A 26,830-nucleotide genomic window follows, 5' to 3' on the forward strand; every position below is an offset into this window, starting at 1 on the left:
CCATATATTGAGAGCTCCGCTAGGCCTCCAATCTGTGTTAGATTGTTTTGCAGCGTTCTGCACATACAGGGGTCTAGAAATAATCTCCTCTAAGTCAAAGTTCATGGCGATGAATCCCCACCGGTCCTTCAGAGGCAGAATGATGATAGAGAGGGTACCTCTGGAACAAGTAAAAAGGTTTGACTATGTAGGTGTAAGACTGGCTGACAACTTGTCCTGGGGCCCTCAAATAGGGAAAAGCAGACCCATCCTTCCTTAAAGGGTGTATACAACAGGGAGGAAATAAAAGGCCACTCTGGGGCCTCTGTAGCTCCAGTTCTTGAAGTTCACAGAGCCACTGCCATAGATGCAGCTACTTATGGTGACAAACTCTGGGGCTACGCTGATGAATCTTCTCTCACACAGATTGAAAATACGTTTAGTAGGGTGTTAATTAACTAGCCCTTGAGTGCCCTCATTATACCTGTATGCTTTGAATTAATTTAGTAGTAACTTTAAGACTTCTGGGTGCACCTCTGAACATCATAGGAGTTGTTCAAACTTCACAAACATCTACGTACCCCATGGTCCAGGCAAATAAAACACTTGTGGGGTGGAAGTTATTAAAATGGATGTTGTTCAGAACTCCCCAGCAGAAATTAGCTAAAGTATTGCTATGCAACTGGAGCAAGTCTACTGAGAGTGTATACTGATGCAGACTTGGAAAAATGAAAAATAGGGGCGCATCACTAAAATATTTCGGAACTACAAGTGTTTTCCTAGGTTTTAGCCGTATCTGGATAGGATTGGTCCATTCCAAACTAAGGGCTTCATTATGACTGCGGTGGTGGTCTGAGCTCCATATTATGACTGCGGTGGTAGTGCCACTGTCGGACCGCCAGCACTGCCAGATTTTGACTTCACAATGGCCTGGTGGTGCTGGCGGTCCTAATACGCCAGGGGAGCACTGCAGACATCGCTGCCCCGGGGATTACGACCCCTTCCCTGCCAGCGATTTCATGTCAGTAACACCACCGTGAAAAGGCTGACAGAGACAAGGTGCAGGGGCAAGGCAGTAGGCTGCGTCCGAGAAGGCATTGGGGGTGTTGGCGAGCTGCTGTGCATGGTCTTGGTGACAATGGTGAGGAAAGGTTCCAAGAAGGGAAAGTTGAATTTCGAGGCGGAGCAGGTCGTCGTTGCTGATGGGGAGCCTGTCGCCAATGAGCCCAGTGAAAATGTTTACCTCCTTACTTAGGCAACTTATTGGAAGTCGGAAACCTCCAGCTGGACAAAGCTGAAAGCCATAATAGAAGAGGGCTTCGTGAAGCCAGATACCACTGTTCAGAGATCCCGCTGAACAGGATTTGTGGCTTTGGAGAAGAAAGTAGCAGGAGTTACCGGAGAGTCAGGCTGAACGGCGATGCACCTTGGGAAGATGGGCTGGCAGAGAGGTCCTAGTCTTCTGTCAGTTCTTATGGCTCTTTTTGTGACATTTTTCTAAGTCCTAACGTTTAGGGTTAGGCAAGAGGATAACCTCAAACACCACTTGTAAGGGTCTAAGCCCTAAAAGGCACCAATTGGGAGGGTAGGAATTACTCCAGCAGAGGCCAGGCGCAGGCTTCAAGGTCTCTTGAGCTTGTTATATCCCTGTAGCACACACAGGAGGCCAGACAAGTAGCCCATGGAGTCAACTCTTGTCCTGGGCTCAAGCAGCAAGGCAAGTCTCTAGCAGCATTGCATGTGTCTGAGGGACAATGTAGGCCTCAAGCAGCAGGGCGGTGCTCTAGTACCAGCATGGTAGTCTTCTAGGGGTCAAGGCAGAACCCAGGTAGCAGGGAAGTCCGCTGGGGATCCAGGCAGTTCTTCTGAAGTCTCCAGGTCCAGGAGTCTACTTAAGAGTTGATCTGAGGGTCCAGTATTTATACCTGGTGTCAGTCTTTCTAGGCGACCCCCACCTCTGATTCTGAAAAGTTCTTCCCTTCCCCTGCCAAGGCTCCAAGAAGACTGGGGTGATAAAAAACTAGTGTCAGGTTCCTTTGTTTGTGCTGGAGGCAGGCCCTTTAAAATGTAAGAGGGGCAGCCATCAGCTTCACCCTCAAACATCCTGGCAAGATGGCCCTGCCTGCCAACACCTTGCTCTTTGCTCGCCCTTTGTTTCAGTGTCCGAAAGGAGTACACAAAGCCCAACATCTAAGTTATTTACTGTCATGTGACCCAGGACAATGGCAGCAGGCACCAAATGGTTAAGGCAAGAAATATCAACTTTTAAAAAGTGTAATTTTCCTAAGTGAGACTTAAAATCCGACTTTACCATTAAAAAGGATTTTAAATTATGATTCATTTGAGTCCAAACATGACCTTCCTACCTCCTCCTAATCAAACGTTAGCACTTATAAAATATAATAAGGTAGCCCAATGGTATCCAATGGGTAAGACAAGCATTGCAGTAGTGAAAAACTCATTTAGTGGGGTTTCACTACCAGGACAAGTAAAACGTGAAAATGCATGGCATACTCTTTAAATATAATGCATCCTACCCTGTGGGCTTTTTAGGGCCTAACTTAGGGGTGACATATATATTAAAAGTGAAGGTTTGGGCCTAGGAAAAGTTTTTTTGCCAGGTTGAATTAGCAGTTTTAAATCTGCACTCCAGACTGCAATGGTAGATGTTTCACACTTTTAAGTGCTACCTCAGTGGGTGGCACAATGAGTGCTACTAGCCCACTGGTAGCATTTAATATACAGGCCCTTGGTACACGAAGTACCATACACTAGGCATTTATAGGTGCATTAAGTATGTCAATCAGTTGTAAGCCAATTGCAACAAGCACAAGGGAGAGAGCACAAGCACTTTGGCACTGTTCCTAATGCCAACAAAAACAACATTCAGAAAACAGGAGGGGTGAGGGCTAAAAGTATTGGGGTAACTCTGCAGAGAGGGGCAATTCCAACAATTATGATAATTTTGTTTATAAAGCATGGTGCAGGGTGCCCTGGTGCTAAATCTTGCGGCTGGAAGACAAAGTAAATAGGTTTATGAAATGACATTCGTGACGAGCCAAGTTTTACGATGTTGCACGCAAGGGAGATGATTTTCTTTGGATCTTAAGATATTAGGGAGAGAGTTCCAAGAATCACCACCTAGGAATTGCCAAAATTCTGCCAGCATAAGGAGAAGAAAAAGTTGTTTCAATCATTTTAGAGAGATGGTTATTGACCATGTTCTAAAGGCATGAGATAAATAGTTTGGATGCTTGGAGAGCAGCGTGGGATCTGATGATCTTTTAAAGTAAGGGGGATACCATTGCATTCTTCTAACTGAGCGAGGCATCGGCCTTTATTCAGAAATGTGACTCTCAGTTTGCTGTGAAGAACACTAATGGCTTATGGTAAAGGAGTGTCATAAAATACTGTCACTAAATACACTGTGCTATCCCAGTCAAGAAATACATAACAACTTGAGAAAATGTTTGTCGTGAATCAAGTTCTAGGGCAGCTAGCTTCTTAGTGACACAAGATAGCTAAGATATCTATTGCACATGGGAATGTTTGGACTAGTCACTAAGTATCAAGTCAATAAGGCATTCTCATGTGTCAAGTTTTTCTCCAGAACTGGAAAAGGTGTTTTCCAATCAGCTCGTCAGTTCTTTAAAACCAAGTATGATGCAGCAACAGAATAAACCCATTAAGTGTTGGATGTTCTTAAAGACAAATTGGCAACATGCCTGATGACTGTGGGCAATTTTTAAACCCATCTGGCTCACTTACTGTCCCAAATCTCATACAAAATGGGCAGCTGTGCCAAATTACAGGAAGTATTTTAGGGCTTGTGCGCTATATACTTATTTTCACAGTACGTTTGGGTAATAGCCAGCTACATCTTTAGCCTGATTGTTGAAAAATGATGACGATAAAGTTCAAAGGACCACCTTTGAGAAAAACAGGGATAAAGAGGCAATTTGTTTCAGTTGCTTTATGAGATCCTATAAAGGGAGTTGAGCTGTGGCTTCAATATCATCCCTGTAGCAAGAATCCATGCAGCAAGAATCCACATGACAGTCAGACTCCCTAGCACAGACTGTTAGGCGAATTCCTTCAATATGCATGCTGGAGTGCACCACTCTCAAATTTACGGTTCATCGCAGCTTTTGTTTTGTTGATTTCAATTTGAGTATGCTGTCCTCCATGTACATCAAGATACTTGCAGCACCAGAGAGAGTCCAGTGCAGTTTTGGCACATGGGAAGGAGATCTTAGAATAAAGTTGCAGAGATTTACAGGTAGTTGTGATTTGCTACATTGTGGCCACTAAACCTGGAGTACCATTGCATCACAAGGAACTTTTATATACATTGAAGTTACGTTTAGTTTAGTTATAACACATTAATGTATACTTTAAAAAACTCAGAAAATCACTTAAAAACAGTGTTAAAGTGAAGTGATGGTAAAAAAAAGAATCTAAGAACAACTAACATTCCACTTAAAAACACTAAATAACCAGCAATAGTTAGCTATGCAATCAAAAATCCACACAACCGTGTAAACTGCACTTGCACACCAAACGCAGTGCTCAAGACTTCCTTCTTGATGTGACGGATGCAATTACAAATATCAATGATCTTACACACGAGATTACATACAATATTATTATTAACACTAGTAAAGAGAGAACTAAAAATGTAGTATTAAGCACAAGTTTAAGGATATGTTGTTGTCAGACCATATTCAGTAGACCACAGGGCAATCAGGCATGTATGCAGAATCAATACACTGAGTCAGGTAGAAAGATTGAAACAGAAACCCTAAGCAAGAAAACAGCTGTCATAAAAAATGAGGCTGCTGTACAACCTAAAAATATTAGTTACCAGAAGCGTTGAAAACGATTGTTCAAGGCACTGAACACACTAGATGGTAGGGCAAAGGTGTATATGACTATGTGTGACATGCTAGCATCTTTACCAAATTCTTTTAATACAGCTTCCCATGCAGGCCACTGAAAGTCATTTTTCCTTCATGGACGTGAGTGGGGGGTGCCTGTAGGGGTAAAAATACAGACTAAGTATGATTTAGATGTTGACAGGGGGTTACTCCATCACAACGGTGACGGATATCCCATCCGCTGAAATCTAAATCCCATTGTTTCCTATTGAATTTAGATTTAGGCAGACAGGATATCCATCATGGTTGTGACGGAGCAAACCCCTCCGCCATTATCTAAATTAGGCCCTCTATTGTGAAATAACGTAACCAGATATGCACTGTATAGCCTGGGCCACTTTAACAATCTTTAAACTGAGCAGCTCACCCCAAAGCTATAAATTACAATTCGCTGACCAAAAGAAATATGTCATTGTACACCAGAGTCTCTGCAGGGCAGCACTAAACATTTCTATACACAGTCGCTACATTGTGCTTTCTGTAGATCACAAAGTATTAATTGGCCGACCCCCTCTTTTTTTAAATGAGTTTGGCCCAGTTTGCGAGGTCATTGGGTTTCCCTTCGGGCATGTCTGTGCTGGGCATGGCAGTTTTATCCTTTTATTCACTGCACTTGACTGGATTTAGAGCGGTCATGCGGGTGGCTCTGTTCTCGTTAATTGCTTCATTGAAGCAAACAGGAGCAGAAAAGTAAAAATAGGAAATGCAAAGAGAAATGACCCTTATAACTATGAAAGAAACAGTTAACAGTGGAGTTATTGTTCGTAGCAGCCACCGTAGAGCCATGACGTACATTGCACTGGGTCTACTAGCGGGGGGTTACAGAGGTATTCATGTACAATTTAACAACTTTTGAAATTAAACACCTAGCTTCTGGGGGAGCCCTAAAATATATTGCAGGACATGAATAACTTGTGTCAACAGTCTAACATGTAGTCTGGGTGAATCATTTGGCAGTCCTTCCCACTAACACTCCTCTGTGGCAGAGGGCGGGCAGTGACTGCACTACTATCTGCGCCAGTGCCAGGCGGCAACATTTTGTGGGCAGTAAGTCATCAGGACAGACATAAAGTTATGGTGATGTCATCTGTGAAAGCTGAAAGAATTATATTTGACCCTCTTTCTAGTCTCCAAACAGGTAACTGATATTCTGATTTATAAGCATAACATCTTATGAAAACCTGAAAGACAGCCACGGAAAACTGATGGCAAATTAAAACCTCGAACCTGATTCGACTCCTCTCTTATCTCATGTAAACTTCTGAAACAGTCCATATCCCACACCTCCACGGATGCACAACACACACAGTCCCAAACTCCACCAGGCCCCTGAGAAACAATCTAAAATGACTATTGTGTACACCTAAGTGAACCGCGGCTGCCTCCTGACAGTGACAACTCTAGAGAAAGCACTGAAAAACCTAGATGAAAATGACACAAGCACTCTGGTGATCATGGTACCTGCAAGAACAAAAAAGAGCCAAAACAGAAATCGGACATTTACACGGAAACGAATGATTTAAACTGGATGTAGACACTAACTGCCTTTTGTATGAAGAAAAACCACACATTGGAGAAAGACAGTGTGAGATTCATGAAAATATACCACAGAAAATTATACTTCTTCAACCTAACTGAAAATGATAAACCTACGCCACTCGGATCAATAAGATGTCAAAATATGTCATCAATATATTCAAAAGACTACTATAAAGTATCGAGGGATAGGGGAAAAAGCACTAGTTTTGCTAAAAAGAAAACATGGAAAATCCAGGATACCATAACAAACAATTGTGACCGTCCCGACATTGACAGGTCTCCCTCAGACTCTGCGCTGCTTCATGTCCCCTTTCCAATCGCAGACCCAGACCTGGTCTAACAGCAAGTAGGACGAGTTCATGAAACCCGGTGAAAGACTCCTGCACAGCGTCCTTACACTTGCTCTTGATATCACCAAGATGTACAACATAACTTAATTAAGGAAATGCCCATCACACTCAATTACAACACTCCGGAAGAAGAATACAAGGCATGTACTACACACAGCACCACTAGCACATCTGCAGGCATAACAGTGGAATATATCCCAAACCCTAGATAATAACAAGCCACCAACACCAATGCTGCTGGACCATTACACAACATACAAGAGTAAACTCCAGGGCTCCTTTTAATCCTTAAGTGACTGGGTGGGGATAGCAGGATTACAATGGGCACAATCCTTCTTCGCAAACCACAATAGACGGAAAGCGGCATCTTATAATTCATCTAAAGAAAGGTAGCATGCAGGCTTCCTCAAGGCTTCTTAATCACCTTTGTTACTTAACAAAACATGCACATCCATTAGTTGCAAACCCCAAAACGCCAGGAGTTTCCTAGCTCAGCTTCAGTTTTACATGGTGATCTGAGATATGCACTTCTCCAAATAAGTATATGTTTATATGAGCAAAACCGAGTTTTTAGCAGAATACGTATACAAGAAGATGGAGAGTTAACAAAATCTAGCTATGGAAGCAGGTAACGCTTATGGGCACCTTACGCTGCTCCCACGTTAGTGCTCATTGTGAGAAGTCGTGGTAGGGTGCCCTCCTAAAATCTGAGATCTTCCGTCCATCTTTTTCTTTTAATGCAGTAGTAAGAGGAACAAACGTGTGGATGAGTATACCTAGAAAGGTACTCCCACTTATTTAGTTTCAGCACTAAATGACACTAACAGGATCACTGCCCATGGCATTTCTGGGTGATTTCAACAATGTAAAAGAAACTCAAAATCTCTAAGAATTCTAAATTATGCAATAAGACTATGCATTCATTTGATATCCATCTGCTGTGAAATCTCTTCAGTAGTTCCCAGCAGATCAAAGGGTAACATTCAGAATCCTGTCCATAGGTTACCTGATAACATCCCAGAGCATGAGCAAAAAAGTGGAGACATTGCTAAACCAGCAGCAGATACATGAATCGCCTTAAAGCAATGTGCTGGATCAAATGCAGATGAAAAGGAGACAACTGCTCAGGGTGCTGGACCCGTCTCTGCTGCCTTTGAACAGTTGGAAATCATTCAACCTCATCTGTTCTTTTGTGGGAAGGCATGAACGCTGCTCTCCAATTCTGTAAATACTCCCTTTAGTGACAATGTGTGATGTCAGACTATATTCAGCCATGGCAATGACAAACGCCATTTCTTCCCTTTGTGACCCAGAAAGCTATGTTTTTTTATTTCTTAAGATTGAAATCCATAGATGCAGGAGAAGGAAAGAATCTTTTTCCTATGGAGAATTAAAGAAAAGTGAGCAGAAACTTAGAAAGACAGAGACTTCTGAAACATATTGTCAAGCCTGGACAGTGAAACACCAGGCGTCCATGGGGAATTTACAAGGATGGTGTGGCAAGATTTTAAACTGTTTGATAAGATACTTGAATCCACGATGGCCTTGCAAGTAGTGTGCACTGTAGGTTTATTCATAGACAATATGTAACAAGGCATTTTCTGATACTAATCTTTAAACTATGGAAAACTAGTAGAGCTGATGTAATTACTAATCCTGGTGCTCTTTTTTCTGCAAATTGAAAATCTGGGAGATTCTGGGAGAACAACAACAAAACACAGAGTCAGAGTCTAAATGCATTAGTTCATGGGTGATGAAAGTATATATATATATATATATATATAGAGAGAGAGAGAGAGAGAGAGAGAGAGAGAGAGGGAGGGATATAGATATATAAATAGTATTGGCTGCATGCTGGATTTGGCTGCAGGTCATGGCTGCAGGCCAACCCGCCAAAGGCCGTGCATGGCGTGGGGTTGGGAACATGCGTGCCCAGCTGTGGTTGGATTTACGTATGATCATTAAATATTACTTTAAAAAATATATAAATTCACTGAAAAAAACAAAGGTTACAGGGACATTATAATCAGGAAATAGAATTTAAAAAAACCTTAGAAATTCACTGAAAAAAACACAAAAGTTACAGAGACGTTATAGTTAGGTTCACATTTTACACACACAAAACCATAGAAATTTAGCAGTCATAGTTATACTTAATCTGAAGAAACTATAACTTGTGCCATAAAGTAACTTTAAGCCACAAGTTATAGTTTTTTTTTTTAGCATAAGTATAACTGCTGAATTTCTATGGTTTTGTGTGTGTAAATTGTGAACCTAACTATAATGTCTCTGTAACCTTTGTTTTTCCAGTATATATATTTCGCACACCAACTCTTCTCCTGCACAAAAGAGGTACCAGACACTTGTGGATATAGTTGCAAATCCAATTTAATCCTGCAGACAGTTTACTCCCAACGCGTTTCGGCCATAGCCTAGGTCACGGTATGTTACCTTGATCACGGCTACGGCCAAAACGCATTGGGAGTAAACCCTCTGCACATCCACGAGTGTCCGGGACCTCTTTTTTGAGGAAGAAGAGTTGGTGTGTGACTTATAAGGGCTACCGGAACCCACCATGGACAGCCGCAATCGAGAGCCACCATAACTCCGGGCGAGAGTATTTATTACACAACCGCTATATATTACACAGTGGATGACAGCTGTTTTTGACACATTAGCTTGGGTTGGGCATGAAGGGGTTAAAACATTCTTGACTGTAGGTGTCCGAATATACTCGGATTGGCCAATTTTAAGGGGATGAGTCAATCCTGACTTCCAGGAGCATGTGCGCGGTTCCCAAACGGATGCCCTCCCTTGTCTGGGTGGCCACAACATAGCCAACATGTCGTAGCAGCCAAGATAGGACTCTGGGACAGGGCCCTTGTTGATACACATTTTAGTGAATGCCATGTTTTCAGGGTGACAAAAGGAACACATGCTAAGGGCGATGCTGATGACAAATCATTTGCTGGTGGTGTTATACTCATTTTAGGTATTGTGGTGAGGTATTAGGCGATTTTATCCCATGAAAAATTCGGACCTTGTGCTTGGATTTGATGAATGATGTTTGAGAGAAAACTGCTTTCGCTCATGATGTTTTCATAAAGGTTATGGAAGGTGTTTCAGAAGCTAACAGAAATTCACAGTCTTTCTCAGCCATCTTAGAATAAAGTTTGATATTCTGAGTAAAACATGTTCTCTTTACCTCTGCACCAGCCTCTCAGTTGATAGCCCAGTGTCCAACTGAAGCCTCACCTCAGTGTTCTAATTAAAAACTAGAGTGCTAACATTTTATATTCATGACAAAAGTGTGGCACGTCTGTCTGCTATCTTGTTGAAATCAAAGTTGTAAAATGGACAGCATTTCTTTCAGAAATTAAAGCACTAATGAGGGACTTTTTGTCACAGAAATTATTGTTATTGCTCTATAAATCTAAAATGATGAAACATTTTCTATGAGTTATCAAATATTTTCATCATCCATGCCAATGAGGGTTTTTAACAATGGCTCATGCCTCATTCTAACACCTAACTATAACATCAACCTAGCCATTGCCTTTTTCATATATAGCAGCATTTCTTAAATCATACATTGAGCATGGAGACCTGTATGTGTCAAAACTACTCAAACCCCACAATGTCTGCTCAAATAGAAATGGTCTTCAATTAAAATTGTCAACGTGGCTAAATCAGTGGAAATGCATCATGAAAGTTCAAGTTAGAATATTGGAAATGCCTTGCTTGTTTTACTTCGAATTGATAAAACTCGGGTTTTTACTGCATAGAGTAGATTATATACCTTTCTTCTTCCCAGAACAAGTATGGACTAAGATGTGGTCTAGACATCTTAACATGTTCATCTTCTTCCTCGCTTCCCCATGTATCCATCCCCCATCTCTGTAGATTGTGCCATTCGACCCTCTAAAAGGATATTTACCTAAACGCTTTATTCTCTATACAAGGCTCTGTTTAAACTCCTAAAGTCGCGTAGTCTGACATTAGCTTCGCGGAGCATCCAGCTGTGACAACTGTAGAAACGCCTTTGCATTTTCTTTTTCTAATTTGTGAAGCGTTCCTGTGACCTTGTGTGTTGTTTAAGATGTGCACAACATTCCGTACAATTTTAAAAAGCCACAACAAATCGTGTAGGCAGTTCCTGTTATGCACAGTAGGACTACCATCACTTGTCAGTAAAGGTTTCCTCTAGCCAGCGATTTGAAATGACGCAAACAGCTCTTCTAGGCTTTCTCGATGCGTTTACGCACAACTTCTAGAAAGTTCCATTTCCTTTGTGACTTTGCTTATTGTCCGTATAGTACACTCTAGTTTCAGGCGCACACTTGTTCATATTCACTGCAGTTTATAGTTTCCAGGGCATCTTATTCCCATTATTAGAAAAGAGAAACATCTGCAGCTGAAGGCACAGTTTTCACAGCTGGACCGGGGAACGTGTGAAGCCGAGCTAGTCTGACAAACGGTAATGGCATCTGAGGGCCTACATGGCGTTATAAACTCAGAATCGAGTTTGCATCAGCTTCGGGATTAAAAGCAGCTGGTTATCATTTGGTGCTAATGAAAAAGCATAAATGTAATTTAATTTCCTACAGGAACCTACCCCAGTTTTGTTATGTCGTCTTTGACGAGGTACAGACTTCACAACAGACTTGCAATTAACAAATGTCTCTCTGAGGGGGATCAGGGTGCATGCGCAGTAGTAAACATGGACAGAGGGGACATTTATGTCAGCAAACAGCGCGCTCCTGAGGAACCAAGGCTTGGCTTTGAAGAGCAGATAGGGCGTCGAGCTGCCTCTCACTGGAAAGGGTCTTCATACCTGGATGCAAGCGCACACCTGGTGCCAACTGAGCCGCAGGTGTGAGCAATCCTCCAGGAATGTTCTGCAGCACAGAAGTGCCTGGCGCAGTCACTGCAACTTTATCCGACCCATATTTATTTCGACATCTCCATGGCAACTGACTGCTCTCACGGTTCCTGGGAAGTACTATAAAGCCAGCAGGTTTCGGTTAATATTTCTTCTTTGTAACCAATATAAAAAGCAACTCTCCACTCAAATATGTAGCTTTTTCTTACAATCGGCAGAGGTCTGTACAGTTTGTTTTGATTTGGGGCAAACATATTGACACTGGTCATGAGAAAAAGGGGTCGCAAATACATACAACTGTCACTTGCTAGTTTATACACAACTTTCCTTTTTTTTTTCTTTCAAAACTAGTAACAAACAGGCCCAAAGGAGAAACCAAAAAACAGTTTCCTTTTATTTAAGTGTTTGATATTTGCAAAAATCAGCTAAGTGGTATAACATTCTCATTCAGTGCATGAAAACATGAGGTGCTGTGTACATAATGGGCCACATCATGTCACTGGAACAGTGCACTTAAGAACATTGTCTATGTCACATGAACTTCCAGGCTGCTATGCAACTTCATAATGCTTTTGTATTGCATACCCCCACTTCTTGCCAAAGGAGCTCCTCTATAGCTCTTTGCCTCCTGCAGTACTAATGACCAATGCCAGGATGCAGGTCAGGGTGATGACATTTGGTGATAGGTCAAATAAGAGGGTTCTGGTCTTCATCAGAACATCACCATGCTTAACTGGAAGGAAGTGCTGTTTATGGTCCAAGTAGTCTCATAGGTGTTTGCTTCGGCCATAATGGGTTAGATAGTCGTGGTTGTGGTAAGAACAGACATCACTGTCACAGAATCATACCTTAGTAGGCAGAGGAGTATCATGCTTTGCTGGCTTCTCAGATCAGTTGTTGAGTAAAGATATGCTACCACACACTGTCAGCCCAAGGGTCAGTCTTAAGCGGACGTTTTATTTCTATGGGATCGTCTTATCGAACTACAGGAGGTTCAGTGAGCTGAAGGTGGATCTCTTTGTGGATTCAGTGTCTTCTTGAGCTCCCATTCGAGGGATTTTCAGGAGGGGATGCCTTGTAGTCATATTCTATTTCACACTCATTACTCCTTTTTCCCTGTATTTCAATGCTAATGGTTCAAATTCAGAGCGAGATGCTCTGGTCACTGTAATAGTCATAGCGGTGGTAGTTCCAGCAGCTGCATTTGGGTAGTAATCGCATCCAGCATGTGTTTTAACACTCATGTACCACTACTTGCAGTTCTGGTGGAAGAGTTGGCTGAGTGCCAGGGAGATGGCTTCTCACAGCTCATATGATGGAAGCATCCTAGCTTTGCAAACCTAGTGCAAGGAATGGGAAGTTAGACAATGAAATTGCATTGCATGTTTAGATGATTAGCATTTAAATAGATTGACAGAGGAATCTGTCTGTGTTTACCAGTGGCTTCTGATGGGTTTCCACATTCAGTTGTCAATTGTCAGTATCCAGCATAGTTTCTCCCACTGCTGGTTACTTAGAAGCACCTCCGCGTGAATCTCTCCAAGAGGAGCTGCTGAAACGTCCTGTGCAGAAAAAGGCTCTGTTGTTGGATAAGTGTCATGAACATGACTGAGTGCTAGTGATCAATAGCCAGAACCTGAACATTGCAGAGTCCACATCTGTAGCTACGGTCGTTTTCACTTTACTTATTTACTCAGCCCTCCTTTTTCACTCCAAACCTGTAACTGAGAAGGAATCTGGATTCAAATTCAGTGTGTGATTCATGTGACAAGGATTTATCCAGAAGGCTCTGTGTCCTACAGTCACTTTGACAGTCGGTTAAGTTTCGGGTTGCAATGCATGGTCAGTAGTATTCTTTGGCCTAATATAGAATGGAAGTGGAGATTCTTGGCTCGGAGGAGGGCTAGTCAACTAGCGAGAGTCGGACATCTTTGGTTCCTTGAAGGAACAGTGACAGTAATGTGACAATCATGATGCCCTTTTGCTTTCTTGTTTGGTTTGCTACCAAATCATATATTTTCTTACAGGCCTTGGTGCGACTTGTTTTTGTTGGTTAGTCAGTGAGTGGATCGAGGCCAAAGTATCATAATTCTGTATTTTGTCATGAAAGGAGGAACTAGGAGAAAAGAAACAAAAAGGCGTTATGAAATCTATATTAGGTTGCTTCCTTCTCAGTCTCAGCGTGATGTTGTAAGTACACAAAGGCGTTATAGGAAGGGGGGGGGCTTACAGCCACTTCAATAATGGTGAAGTGTGGAAGACGATTTTATTAAAGGTTTAATGTTGTATGTAAGCAAACATGGCGCCACCTGATGGAAATAAAACCTGGTATGAGGAAGGGAGAAGCACGTTATGAGAAATAGAGTAATGGATATGGCCCAAAAACGTATTTACCCCAAAAAAATCCTCACTGAAAAAAGTTTGTTTTAACTGCTCTTGTTGCCTATATTAATTACAAAAGCGGATGTGATGTTCAATGCTGCAATAAGATCTTTTAATTTGCGAACATAGCTGGGCAGATACAAGGTATTATTTCTTTTTCAAAATAGCATTTTTTGATTAAGACATTGCGGTTACAAGTAAATGCACATTTTTCTTTACTCAATTTGCATTTCTTCTGATGCATTTTAGAAGCACCCTCTATCTTACGAAAAGCAAAATGACACTATTGAAAAGTGCCACATTTTTTATAGACTCTGCTAATCGGACCCTGATACACTTGTAAAATATTCACCATTTTGCTACTGTAGCAACACTTCAATGGGAAGTACCTCATGCATGCAATTAGAAGCTTTGGGTATTGATAAAATAATTTCTGGAAAAATATGTATTTGTGTAATCAGCTTTGTGTTCAGCGCGCATTTATCTGGAAAATGTGTGACCGTTTCCGTATAACCTGCAATTATTGCAGCTCTATTTACAATAAAATCGAACATGATTCTGTCTGTATTATGTTACTGCTCTACCGAGGCATGAAGTGCAGCTTTGAGGCCCCCCACAATAGAGCTGCTCAAGCTTGGTTGTGTTCCCAACAATAATGGAACTCGCCCTATAAATACCGCCATTGTTCCACGGCTCTCATTAGAGCGGAGTGATACCAGGCTCCTAGGTGCACTCTGACAACTGAAAGACCGTGCACTGCAATCCCCCGTACTGGGACCCACATCAATGGGGAGCTTGTTCTACAACACAGAGCAGCACGCAAGGAAATAACCAATGTACTGCAAATGGCGTTCACTGAGACTTTTAAAAGAACATTAGAATCAGAGAGGGTCCCCAATAGCTTATGTTTTGAGGTTTTACATGCAAGGGAAACAGAAAATTTAACTTAAGGCATCAGTTTTACAGGTAGTGTCAGGCAAAAGACAAAAAAATAGAAAAACAAAAAAGCCAACATACAAAAGTCTTATGTTCCTAACCTTAACAATGTAGAACCAGTGCTTAATTTGAAAATAAAAACCTGCCGGCGCCCGAAGCCCTCCTCTTAAACAAGAGGCTGCTGCAATTACTGAGGCGGCGTAATCCTGACGCCAGGTAGGTTGCCACTAGTGTCGTGGCGCCCATCCTACTGGGCCCGAGTGCTTTTCCGCACTTGACACTGGGGAAAACGAAGGTGCAGAGTCACAGGCTGATCAGGGAGGCAGAGTGGGGGAGAAGAGCTCAAAACTCTACATTCAACCAACAGGCACAGTAAAGAACGGTCCAGCCCTGTGCTGTTCTTTTTTGTAAAAGAAAATCTTTACTCTTGACAGCAAAACTACATTGTACACAGTTCAACAAGAATGCAAAACACGGTTGTAACATAAGTTGTGTTTATCAGTGAGATGCTACACCTTCCATTGCCAGCACTCACTTCTTGCTCTGGGTGGGATCCTGTGACTATAGTCCCCAAGAAACTACAAGCACAGGCATCAGGTGATGTCAAATACTCTCAGTGATCACTTGCACAACTCAGTTCAAATGTCCTTTACCCCTAGCATTTACTCTGCAAAAGTCTCAGGTCTATGTGGCCATCTGGTCTCTGTGTGAGATGTTCTCTGGTCCAGGTGCAGGCTAAGCCCCGTGTTTTCATGCTCATAGTTGCTGCAATTCTAGTGGTGTGAAGGTTGCAGTCAGCACTCCTGACTTCTTGGTGGAGGTTCCACTTCTGCGGGGGTGAGACTTGCGTTGGAACAGAGACTGCAGAATTAATTCAGAGGGGCCGCCCTGCACTGCACCACTCATTTTTTTAACAGTGGCTGCCTTCCCGGCTGGTTGTAGACAGGTGCTTTAGATATGGCAGTATCTGGGCCAGATCATCTAATGCAGCCCCCTGGCTGATAATGGATTCCCGCTTCTGTAGACTCATTTCCCAACATCGGCATCAGCGCATAAGTCTCTTGAACTATGGTGTATTTCCGAGCAACATGCTGGTACTTGATTAGGAAAAGTCTTAGTTCAGCTTCCACAAGAACTACTTGGAAAGACCGGAGGGATCCCTTGATTGCATGGATCACTCTTGGCTTTGCTCTCTGGGATAGGCAGCTTTCTCAGAGTGTGCCTCATGTCAAGCAATGTGGGCTTCTCCTAGGCAGTCTCTCCTGCTGAACGCCCAGTCACTTTGCTTCCCTCTCACGACAGGCAAGCAGAAAGGCTTCTAGGAACCTGAGGTAAAGCCTTAATTCCTCTAACAGAAACTGCAGACTTCAGATGTTATTTCTGCAGCTCTGGGAGACTGAAATACAGGAAGACATCCGCATTGGTTACACAGCACTTCTGCAAGTACTCTGCGGAGCACTCCTCTTCCTAAAGAAGGGATTATTGGAATTGGAAAAAGAGGGCTGTTTTGGTTCCCACTTTTATGCACATTGTTCAAGGCAGGGTTTGAAGATAAAGGGTTTAAAGTTTATGTACTGGTTTAGGTTAGTTCTCTTTCCTATGCCACTTTCTGGCTGCTGCACAGATACAGCCCTTGTGCACTTTGATGGCTCTCAAAACAGTGAAGAACAGGACTAGCTCCAAACACAAGTATTCTAAACAAGGACACAATGAAGTGTGAGATCTCGGTACCTGGCTGTCATCAGCCTTTCTGCAGCAGTCAGAGAAAGACCAAGGGGAAGGCCCTCCGTAGAAACGTTTTCACCTTGAAGAATTTAAGTCACAGTCCCACCAGTCACACCTTCATTTACCAAATTACTATGATCAGGAGGAACTAACCAACATCCCTTTCCCAACAAGGCCCTCAACGAATTTGGAAAGGTAGCCCTATCTTCATTCTCCATTACTTCAGTGCCTGTGTTTCCACCATTCAGTCACAGGAATTCAGGCTAGACAATTCCACTGTTTTTGAGAAGCTATTCTGATCCTCCATTTTGTGCCACGACAAAAGCAGGGGCATCCAACATGCACCCCACTGTCCACAGTCTCAGACTCACACAACACATACTCCTACTACCATGCATGTTCAACACATGTGCTGTACATAGAACCACTCGACATGCATACAGAATGCCAGCACAAGGTTGTGGGTTTTACATAACAGCAAAACTTTACATTTGAGGGGCCAGTGGACTTCTGTATCCTGGCCACAGAGCCTGGCCACACTTCTGAGTCATAAAATACAGTATGCTGCATCCATCAGTTTATGTGATGCACTCCAGCCATGGCCCACAAAGAGGGCAAGCTTGGTACTCATCACCGGGTCACAGAACAGTGACCTAGGCCCCTGCACAGAGATAAGTTTAGATTATAGGACTGTCAGGGGCCAAAAAAATACAAGGACACCAGTGTCTGATGCAGCAGGGCACTCAGGGCACAGGTACATGTCCCTCTTGTTCATATTTATTTCTCTTCTTTGTTTTTTTTCTATCTTTTCAGGTACCGGGCGGATAAGCCCACCTGCCAAACTCCTGTGGTCAGGTCGCCGCCAGTGCAACTACCTTCCCGCAGGCCCCATTACATGTTCCCCCCCTGGGTCAGCGGTCGGAAACAGCGTTTTGGTTCGCTAGCCCAGCAGGTACCAACCCACAACTTTGATGCCAGCTCATAATTGGCGCAACTGCCATGTAAAAGCTGGCAGAGAGGGGGCTCGTAATCCCCAGGGCGGTGCTGCATGCAGCGCTGCCCTGGCAGATTAGGATCGCCAGCACCGCCAGTCCCTCCAGTGGAGGGAAACTGGCAGTGCTGGCGGTCCGACCGTGGCCAAACCGCCAAGGTCATAATGTGGGGGCCTGACCGCTGCCAAAGTGGTCGTACCACCACTTTGGCAGCCAGAAGAACACTAGGGTCGTAATGAGGGCCATAGTGTGTTTCCTATCAACATGCTGGTTCGACACTTCATATTGAAGGTTGCTAAATTTCTTCTCTAAAATATCCTTTACATAAGGATCTTGATTAATTTCGTTCCATGCAAATTCACAAGTATGGCAATGTTCAAACTTTCATTATTGTTTAAAGCACGAGTTGTGAATTGCAAAACAGAAGAATACCACAATTTATTTGGCTTAAACATCGACATAAGGAGAGTGATGCACCTTACATCTATTTTCATTGGTGTAACTACCTTACTGGAACACATAAACCTCTGCATCTCTCACAGACCATACCTGTTCTCTTGACCTGGTGATTCTTTCACTTAACAAATCAGAATTGTTCTTTTCTTCGTCAAGCTCCATTTCCAGCTGCAATAACTTGTCCTAAATAAAAAAAAAGACTTAATAATTATTCCAATTATCAGATTACAAAAATTATAAAAGTGCAAGGATTCGTGTTGTGCCTTCATACACAGGTTTAAAGTAAAATGATTTGGAAAAACGTTCTTGCTTGTCCACATTTATTTTCACTCCATATAGATTAGAATTAGTACTGAGGACTCAGCATTTTCCTTAATGAAATCTTCATTGCACTTTTTGCTGTTGCATTAGTATGAGCATATCTCATTGTTTACCAATTATTCGCCCATCATGGTTTGGATATTGCAGACAACTTGGATTCAAACTTCAGTTTGATGTAAAAATAACAGCTCTTTTCCAGAAGTTAGATGTTTTACAAACTATTCATGATGTTCCTCACCCATTTGAATCTAGACATTGCACAATTTAAATTACTAGATATCCTTATCCATTATTTCACCCGGTGGAATTTTAGTCAAGATGGTAAATACTGTCTTTATTGCACATGGAACATTTTATTTATAGGTATATGTGGAAGAAAACCACAATGGAGTAAATTTCGAATTCTTTACTTCTAACATTGTTAATCTGCATCACCTAGGTCAACTAGAATAAGGCAAATATTGGTTATCTACAAACTGTAGATAATGCCACAACGAAAATGTAATCAGTCCATTCTTGCTGTGACTGTCTTTTCTTTTCTGTGAGATATATATATATATATATATATATATACACACATACACATATATATAGGCTGCTTTACCATTACAATAGTCTCAGTAAAGCCTATTCATTGCATTGCCTTCAAGATGTTATCGGTGAAGTGTAGTGTTCGATAGGCTGACAAGCCTCAGTAATGCATGTCAGCAGAGGGCTCATCCTTTCATTAGCATTTTACATATTGTTGCAGTATTAAGTAACACAGCATCCTCTCTGTATGTTGTGAGTTATTGCAATGGTCCTTCAGTACTAGTAGTACGTATAACTTGGCTTTGTTCCTACAAGAGTACTGCAATTCACTATCTTTAATCACTTTAAATAACAAGGGTTAATAATACCCAATGATGTGGTACTTAATTTACTGACCGCAGAGGCCATTTACTAACGAACCTTGCCATTATTTAAGCTTGTAACCTGACCGTCACTGCATAAGTCAGCAGCAAATATGTAAGTCTACATTAGTGAACTACTTTATTGACTTTTTGATCAAGAATGTCCCCTGCATGTTAAACATGCATGTACGCTGCCCCTGCGTGACCTGACTACATGTGAAACTGGTATCTTAAATGTTGTTGGCCAACCTGACACACTAATCTAGCATGTGTGCTGAGCCCAAAGCCTGTAAATGGCGATTCCAAGGTTAAGAACTTTTGGCTGGACATGGAGGGTTGCACCAAGTAGTGCCTCTTTAGAACTACCCACTTGCAGCTTCTCTTGTTCAAGCGGGGGATGTTTAAAGCAGGACATGCCACTTTGTCTGATTGCTACTTCTGGAAGGCTTATGACAGCCAGGTAAAGAAATCTAAAATGTCCTTGTAGCTCAAGTTGAGTGAACTCTAGCTTGGAGGCAGCCCCATTGCTACATGTTGTGAGAAGCATCAATTTACTCAAAGGTTGTATCTGGTTAAAAGCCTAGACATGCTACTTAAAAGAGAACCACCCCAGACCATTTCTTAAACATGAGGCAGTAGACCCACTTCCCCTGACTGGCAAATGTGTATAAAAGTGCGATTCAAACCACCCCACTTTCTTCCAGTTTCAAGACTGTCTTGGCCAAGGACGGGACGGTTCAGCAGAACACTCAGAGAGCTGCTGTGTGACCATGGTTGGTACCTAGCTTACAACCGCTCTTACGGAACAGAAAGTGTTGACTTCAAGTGATGCTCCCTAACCAGAGTTTAGGGGGCATCACTTGAAGTCAACACTTTCTGTTAGAGGAACTAAGATTCTGCCTACAAAGCCGAGAAGACTGCCTTCCTCCTGAGAGAGGGAAGGAATGTGCCTGGCCCTTCAGGAAGAAAGCATGCCCAGGGGAGGTCCAGTGTGCTTCAGCATGATATGTGCCACAGCAGTCCGATGAACCAAAAACATGATTCAGAATTAGAAGCAGGTGAGGGGGTCTCAGGCTTCTCTACACAGTTTAGGACTGAACTCTACCATGCCTGTACCAAAGAGTATAGAACAGCAGTTTGCTGTAGGCTCGAGAGACAGATACTGTCACTGCTAACATAGAGAGGTTTACCAGCCCACTGCCCCAGCAAAGAATCCTGACAGGCCCAAAAGCTGCAACTGCCCCAACAGTTATCATTAAAAGAAACTCTGTCCAGAGACTGCAATTGCTATTGCCTAGTGGTGGAGTGTAGCCACCCCAGAAGCCGTTCGGCTACATCAGGTCGCTCCGCCAAAGTCAGGCTACATGACAATCCCCACCATACCCTCACAGGAACCACTAGCACCATTATTTCCACATTTACAATTATCAGATATTTTCTGGGATTATAAGTCATTATATGACTTACTTCAAGAGCATGCAGCAGTACTTTGCAGGTAAGTTAATATGCATTTTTTAAAACAAATGAATAAACCTTCTGAAGTTTGACAGGCATGTCCCAAACCATAACTTTGTGACATCACATATGACAACATTGATAACATCATAAGTGACATTAATAACATCACTTATGACTTGAGTTCTTGAACCATATCTCGCTCAACCGAGTTGCATTGTATAGGACATCAGAAAGGACATCATTGTTGACATTACTTATGACATCACCACGGACATCACTGTTGGTTTTGTTTTAAAAGTGTTTTTTTTTTTTTTTTTACATGAAGTCTTGATTTATAACGTGTATTTTGTGTTCACCCTCTGTTTTAAAAAATATATATTTGGTACATTTTCTTTCTCTTTATTTTGCTGTGTTTTTTTCTAAGTACATTTGTGCAAGTACCACTCTGTGTCATGTGTTTTCTATTTCAATCGTGAGAACTGAATTATGGCCCTCATTTTGAACACGGTGGTCAAAACCATCGTGTTCATGCTGGCGGTCATACTACTGACAGCCAGCGCCCCCGGATACCTGCCGGCCGTATAAAGAACATTCCTGTGGGCCGGCTGGTGGAAACATTGTTTACGCCCGCCGGCCCACAGGAATGCCTCTGTGCAGCGGGTGCAGCTGCACCTGTCCCACAGATCACTGCCTGACAAATCGGGCAGTGACCTGCGCGATGGGGCACTGCACAGGGGCCCCTGCACTGCCCATGCTAAGTGCATGGGCAGTGCAGGGGCCTACAGGGGTGCCCCGGTGCACCCCTTCTGCCAGCCTTTTTCCTGGCGGGAGAACCCGCCAGGGAAAGGCTGGAGGCTTAGGGATCATTATCCAAGGGCCAGCACCGCTGCCCTGTCAGATAATGATTCCGACCGCCGCCAGGCTGCCTGACGGAGGCAGCCTGGCGGTGAGTGAGGGTTCATTATGTGGGGGTGTGGGCCACCATGCCGGCTGGTGGGTTTTCCGGCCACTGCTGGCATGGCGGCCCACACCACTACGATCATAATGACCAGCTATGTTATAATTTTCAATTATTCAAGGGGAATAGCATAGCTCTACTCTTTGTGTGTGTCTTGAGTTTGCTTTGTTCATGTTATTGTTGGTGGGACTATCTTTTATTTGAAGTCTGAATTGGCAACTTTTTTGTTGACTGCTAACCAGCACTTAGTTTGAGCCGGTGGTTGCCGGTGGGGGGGACCGCACTTATTTGTTGGGATCAGCACTTATTTTTCCACATCAGTCATTTCCTGAGAGCAAGAGAGTTAAAACCATGAAATGTGAAAGAGAGAGGAAGCGAAACATGGAAAAACCAACACAAAGGGAGAAAGAAGGAGCCTGCAACAGTGAGATAACTGGGTAGAGATGGTACGGGATAGAATTAAAGAGGCATGAAGTGGATTTAAGAGTATGCAGCCTTGATATTCAGTGTGCTGGTATTTAAATGCCTGGGCTGCGGGCTTCTGATCAGAGCTTTGGGCATTAGCACATTCATTTGCAAACATAGCGCTCCTTTTAAATGTTCTTTCAGTGATTTCTTTTAAATAGTCACATACCAGTCCTATCTGTGCACTTCCTTTTTTTACCCGGCCTGGTTTGGGCACTGTACCCGGCTGTAGGGCAGGCCCTGTGTCAAGCCGGTAGTGGGTGGCAAACCCTCTCTGTGCATGGCCTATGATTATGCCCTTTGCCCATCTTGCTACAGTTGGCAAACCAAGTCTGCGCTAGGCCTATGGCATTGCGCAGCAGGAGTTAGGTGCAGTACCTGGTGGCTCAGCACCCACCCCATGCTGTGCATTAAACCACAGGTGTGCAGCAGTCTCAGTCGCACATAGAGGGGTTAGGGAAAAGGGCCTGGTTTATGTTCAGGGCCTGAGCCCTACTTGCTGTAGACAGCACTTTTCAGGGCATATTAAGGGCTGCCTGCAGGCCTGGCCTCATGCTAGACCATGTACTCAATCCACACATACAGGCAATCCCTGCTGTCCTATGGAGTGGGGATTGGCTGCATTACCTGCACCAAACCCGATGTGTGTTATCTGTCTTTTTAGTTTCCTAAGTTCCATTGTTTGGTACAGCCATTTCACTTGTGATGTCACTAATGATATGTGTGATGCCATATACTGTGTAAGAGGGTGGTATGAGGTATGGTTCAAGAACTAATGTCAAAGCTGATGCCATAAATGAGTTTATTAACGTTGCCCTAAAGCGGTCATCAATGTTATCATAACTGATGTCATATGTAGTGCAAAGGAGAGGCATGAGTTATAGTTTGCAGCACAAACCACAACTCGTGAATTTCTGAGTTTTTGAGTCAGCACAATAACCCTCTTAGCAAATACATGATAAACCTTTTGTGGTCACCAGACTGGCCTTATGAAGCACTCATCTCATGGGGGACACATCCTGGATATTCAGCGAAAACCAAACTGGAGATGTCTTTCAATAAGTACTCTTCCTGGTTGTTTGAAGGGACCACCCAATTTTGAAGGTACAGAGGGATTCTTGATTAGACAGTGAACAAGTGACTCATCAAGGCACTGAAGAAATGGATCAGCCAAAGACCACAATAATTCTGCGCTAGCACAGGGAATATTTTCACTATGTAGAAAGCTGGTTTGCGTTCCTCATATTTGCCTCAAAATGCAAACAAGATGGCTGCACTACCAAAGGGGACTTGCAGACATCTTAGTTCTTCACAACATAAGTGAGCTGATTACCTAAGTTTATTATCTGTAAAACCATGTTGTAAACAGATTAAAGGATATGAAGTACTGCAGTTAATACACCTTAATCAAGTTATGCAGTGTAATTTAGATACTCCAAATAAACATTTACAGGAAATTGCGCCACAGCCATTTAATACAAAATGTACTTTTAGTTAAAAAGTAAATATGCTGTACTGTACCTAAGCACCTACTGAAAAAATCTAAGTGCCAATCATGCTAACAGGATTGAACTATGCAGGGTGAACATTCAGATAAGATTAAGGAGTTAAGCAATGATAACCACTATTATTTACAGTGTTTGTTTAGAAATTTGTATTTAAATAATTATTTATACCTCCATTAGCTTCACTTGTCTGGAACGATCATCTTTGAGGTGTGCTTTAGTGTCCAGTTCATATTCCAGGTCTTTGATTGTCTGTTCAAGAATTTGGCACTTTGTGACAGACTCATCCTGGGCTCTCTGATGATCTCGCAAATCCTCTTCCATGTGGCGCAGCTAAAGACAGAAGGAAGATGGTGTCTTAAGTCATCTTGCATGCAGCGAAAGAAAGATTTCAGATGGTTTTACAGACGCAGACTACACACTCAATTTTATTGGAAGGACTATACGAATAGACTGCAGAAAGAAAGCTATAGGATTGTGGACTCAAGACCTCATTTTGAGGTAGGCAGGAGAAGGACTATTCCGGGCTATTTTTGAAGGGTTATTTGCCGAAAATGGTGCAGCTACTGCCAGAGATGCACTTTCATAAAAAATGTACTGCACTAACTTCAGACAGGCTTCCATGCCTGTTCAATATTGGTTTGCTTATGTTAAATCAATCAAACAAAAGTGATTCTGGCTTACAGGGAGATCTGTCCCTGCACGGGGGACAATAGTTGTTGCTATTCCTGGCAGATTCAGGCAGGGAAATTATGCTTCAGGCGGACCACCCTAAACTGCACAGCCTTGTAATGCACTATAGGCGACACTCTCCTAATGCACTACATATTCCAATGATTGTGCACTGGCAGATTGAGCTGTGGCTGCACCAGCACATAATCGTCAGTTCCACACCTCTAAGTGGAACCAGTGAACAAAGGTTTTGGAGGGGCAGAAGCCTCTCTAAAATGTGGTATGTCTCCCTTTCTGCAAAATCAACAGAGGACAAAAGAAAATGACATCTGAAAAAAAAATTAATACATGTATTATGTTTATTATTATGTTTTCTTAGGTGGATCCACTCCCCCACCTTCACTGTTTCTTCACTTCTTGAGGCAGCATGCATGGTTAGTCCCATCAGGTAAAACACATTAACTTGGTCCCATTTGGGGTAAAGTGTAGCATAGCTCTACAAATGTACAGAAAGCACCAGGAAAATATCTCAGAGGTTCAACCTCAACCTCAGTGTTGCTCTAGAAAATGCTGGACAAAATGGACTACTAGCATATGTTTGGGTACTGGGGAAATGGAACAGGTGTTGAACACCATCCAATGGGATGGTCAACCTATGATAGGCAACAACAGCATGTATGTTTTCTTCTGACTCAGGAAGAATGAAAACTGATTTTGGCAGAATCTAGATGTGTGTTTGAGCTCCCAAACAGACATCTGAAAAAATGCCCAGGCACAAAATGTCTTCGACCAGTAGGGAACATAAGACACAATCACCTGCAAGGGTGATATGTGAGGAGGTATACACACATAACCCCTAGAGATCTTTCAGTGGGGAGATTTGCATAAGAACATTAATACAATGCGAATGAGTGGTCCAGCAGTGCAGGAGTGTGTTCCTATAACCAGGATTACGCCAACCACACATCTGCGATGGAGCGATAGCACTAGGAATGATTACAAGAGCTTTACTTGGGGAAGGACCAGCAGACCAGATGCCTCCTGCCTTCATTCCTACCATCCTATATCATCTGAGTACTGTGACACAACCCTCTCTGAAAACTTCTACTGCTCACAATATTCAGTCACTCACAACCTGCCTCACTCTCATTCTGATGTGGATAGCAAGTGCCTAGCTAAAACTCTATCTGAACCAGACAGAATTTCTCCCGTTCACAGCAACAAACAACCACAAATTGAATTGCAGCAGACCAAAATGATGCTAGATTGTTTCAACCGACTGTGACCTCTATCCTGTCCTCCAACACAAAATCACTTGAATTCACCTACAATAATGACTGCTCAGAATAATAAGGCAGCATGGCACCAGCTCTCCCTACTGACGAGAGTGACATTTTTTCTGTCAAAAAAAACAAATACCGAAGTATCGTCAATGCATTGTTCCTTTTTCAGCTGGATGGACACTATACTCTACTTCTTGGCCTTCCAACACTACACTGGCCACGCCATCCTACATGCTGCAATTTAACTCACTAAACACACAAACATATCATATCATCGCAAACGTAGAAGCTCTTCTTCTGAGCCTGCATCACCTTCATCACCAGCTTTATCATATAAAAGACCATTGGAAAAAGCACCCCTGCATACCTGGCTGAGACGATAAGCACCTCATGCCAGCTGCATCTCACCAGAACATCAAAACAGACACCAAAAACTTCACAGGGAGAGACCCAGAAAGCTGGTCTCATTCATCTTCGATACCAGGATCTGGAGCACCTCCCAGTCACAGCAAAGCAGCCCCAATCCTCCAGCAATTCAGGAAGGACCGGAAGACACAACTCTGTAGAGAACATTACATCTCTTAATAGTAAGAGTTACTAGAACGGAGGATGCATGTCAATAGAGAGCATTGCACCTCTAGAAGGTAGCACTCCCCACCCTCCCTCTGTAAATAATATTGAGTAATAACTCAGTATTCAAGGTATGTGTCCCATTTATATTGTTTGTGGCTTAAGCAGCTACAGCTGGATGGAGGACCCCTACGCTTCTTGTCATTAGGTACTGGTATCCAAGCCGATGCTATTGATGTGGGAGGCAGTAGGAACAGGTAACCATTGATAAAGAACTGGTGCTAGGAAACAGCCCTGATGCCTCTGCACAGGTTATATTCATCACTGAGAAGAGCAGCTAGGTGCATATGTTTGGTTAAGAAGAATCGAAAGCACAGGCTCCAGACATTCTGATGGCCTCCATCAGGAGTTGAAGTAAGATGCTGCCACCAGATACATGCCCTGATCCCTCACAGTGAACGCATCATTTCTTAAATTGTTGAAAAACGTCTTATCCCCACAACAAAAGCAAAAGCATGAAAAATAGC

The 26,830-nt window shown here is 42.8% G+C and overlaps 1 protein-coding gene across 1 annotated transcript in view; it reads right to left on the bottom strand.

Moving 5' to 3' along the window:
- Positions 1-26,830, bottom strand: part of CGNL1 (cingulin like 1) — a 485,508-nt gene that overhangs the window by 84,388 nt on the left and 374,290 nt on the right. The window contains exons 13-14 of the mRNA XM_069222401.1: positions 23,950-24,111; positions 18,272-18,361 (exon numbers count right to left, since the gene is read on the bottom strand). Of these exons, the coding sequence (XP_069078502.1) occupies positions 18,272-18,361; positions 23,950-24,111 (252 nt within the window). The remainder of the gene's footprint in view (positions 1-18,271; positions 18,362-23,949; positions 24,112-26,830) is intronic.

This window comes from Pleurodeles waltl, chromosome 3_1 (genome assembly GCF_031143425.1).
Source record: "Pleurodeles waltl isolate 20211129_DDA chromosome 3_1, aPleWal1.hap1.20221129, whole genome shotgun sequence".
NCBI lineage: Eukaryota > Metazoa > Chordata > Amphibia > Caudata > Salamandridae > Pleurodeles > Pleurodeles waltl.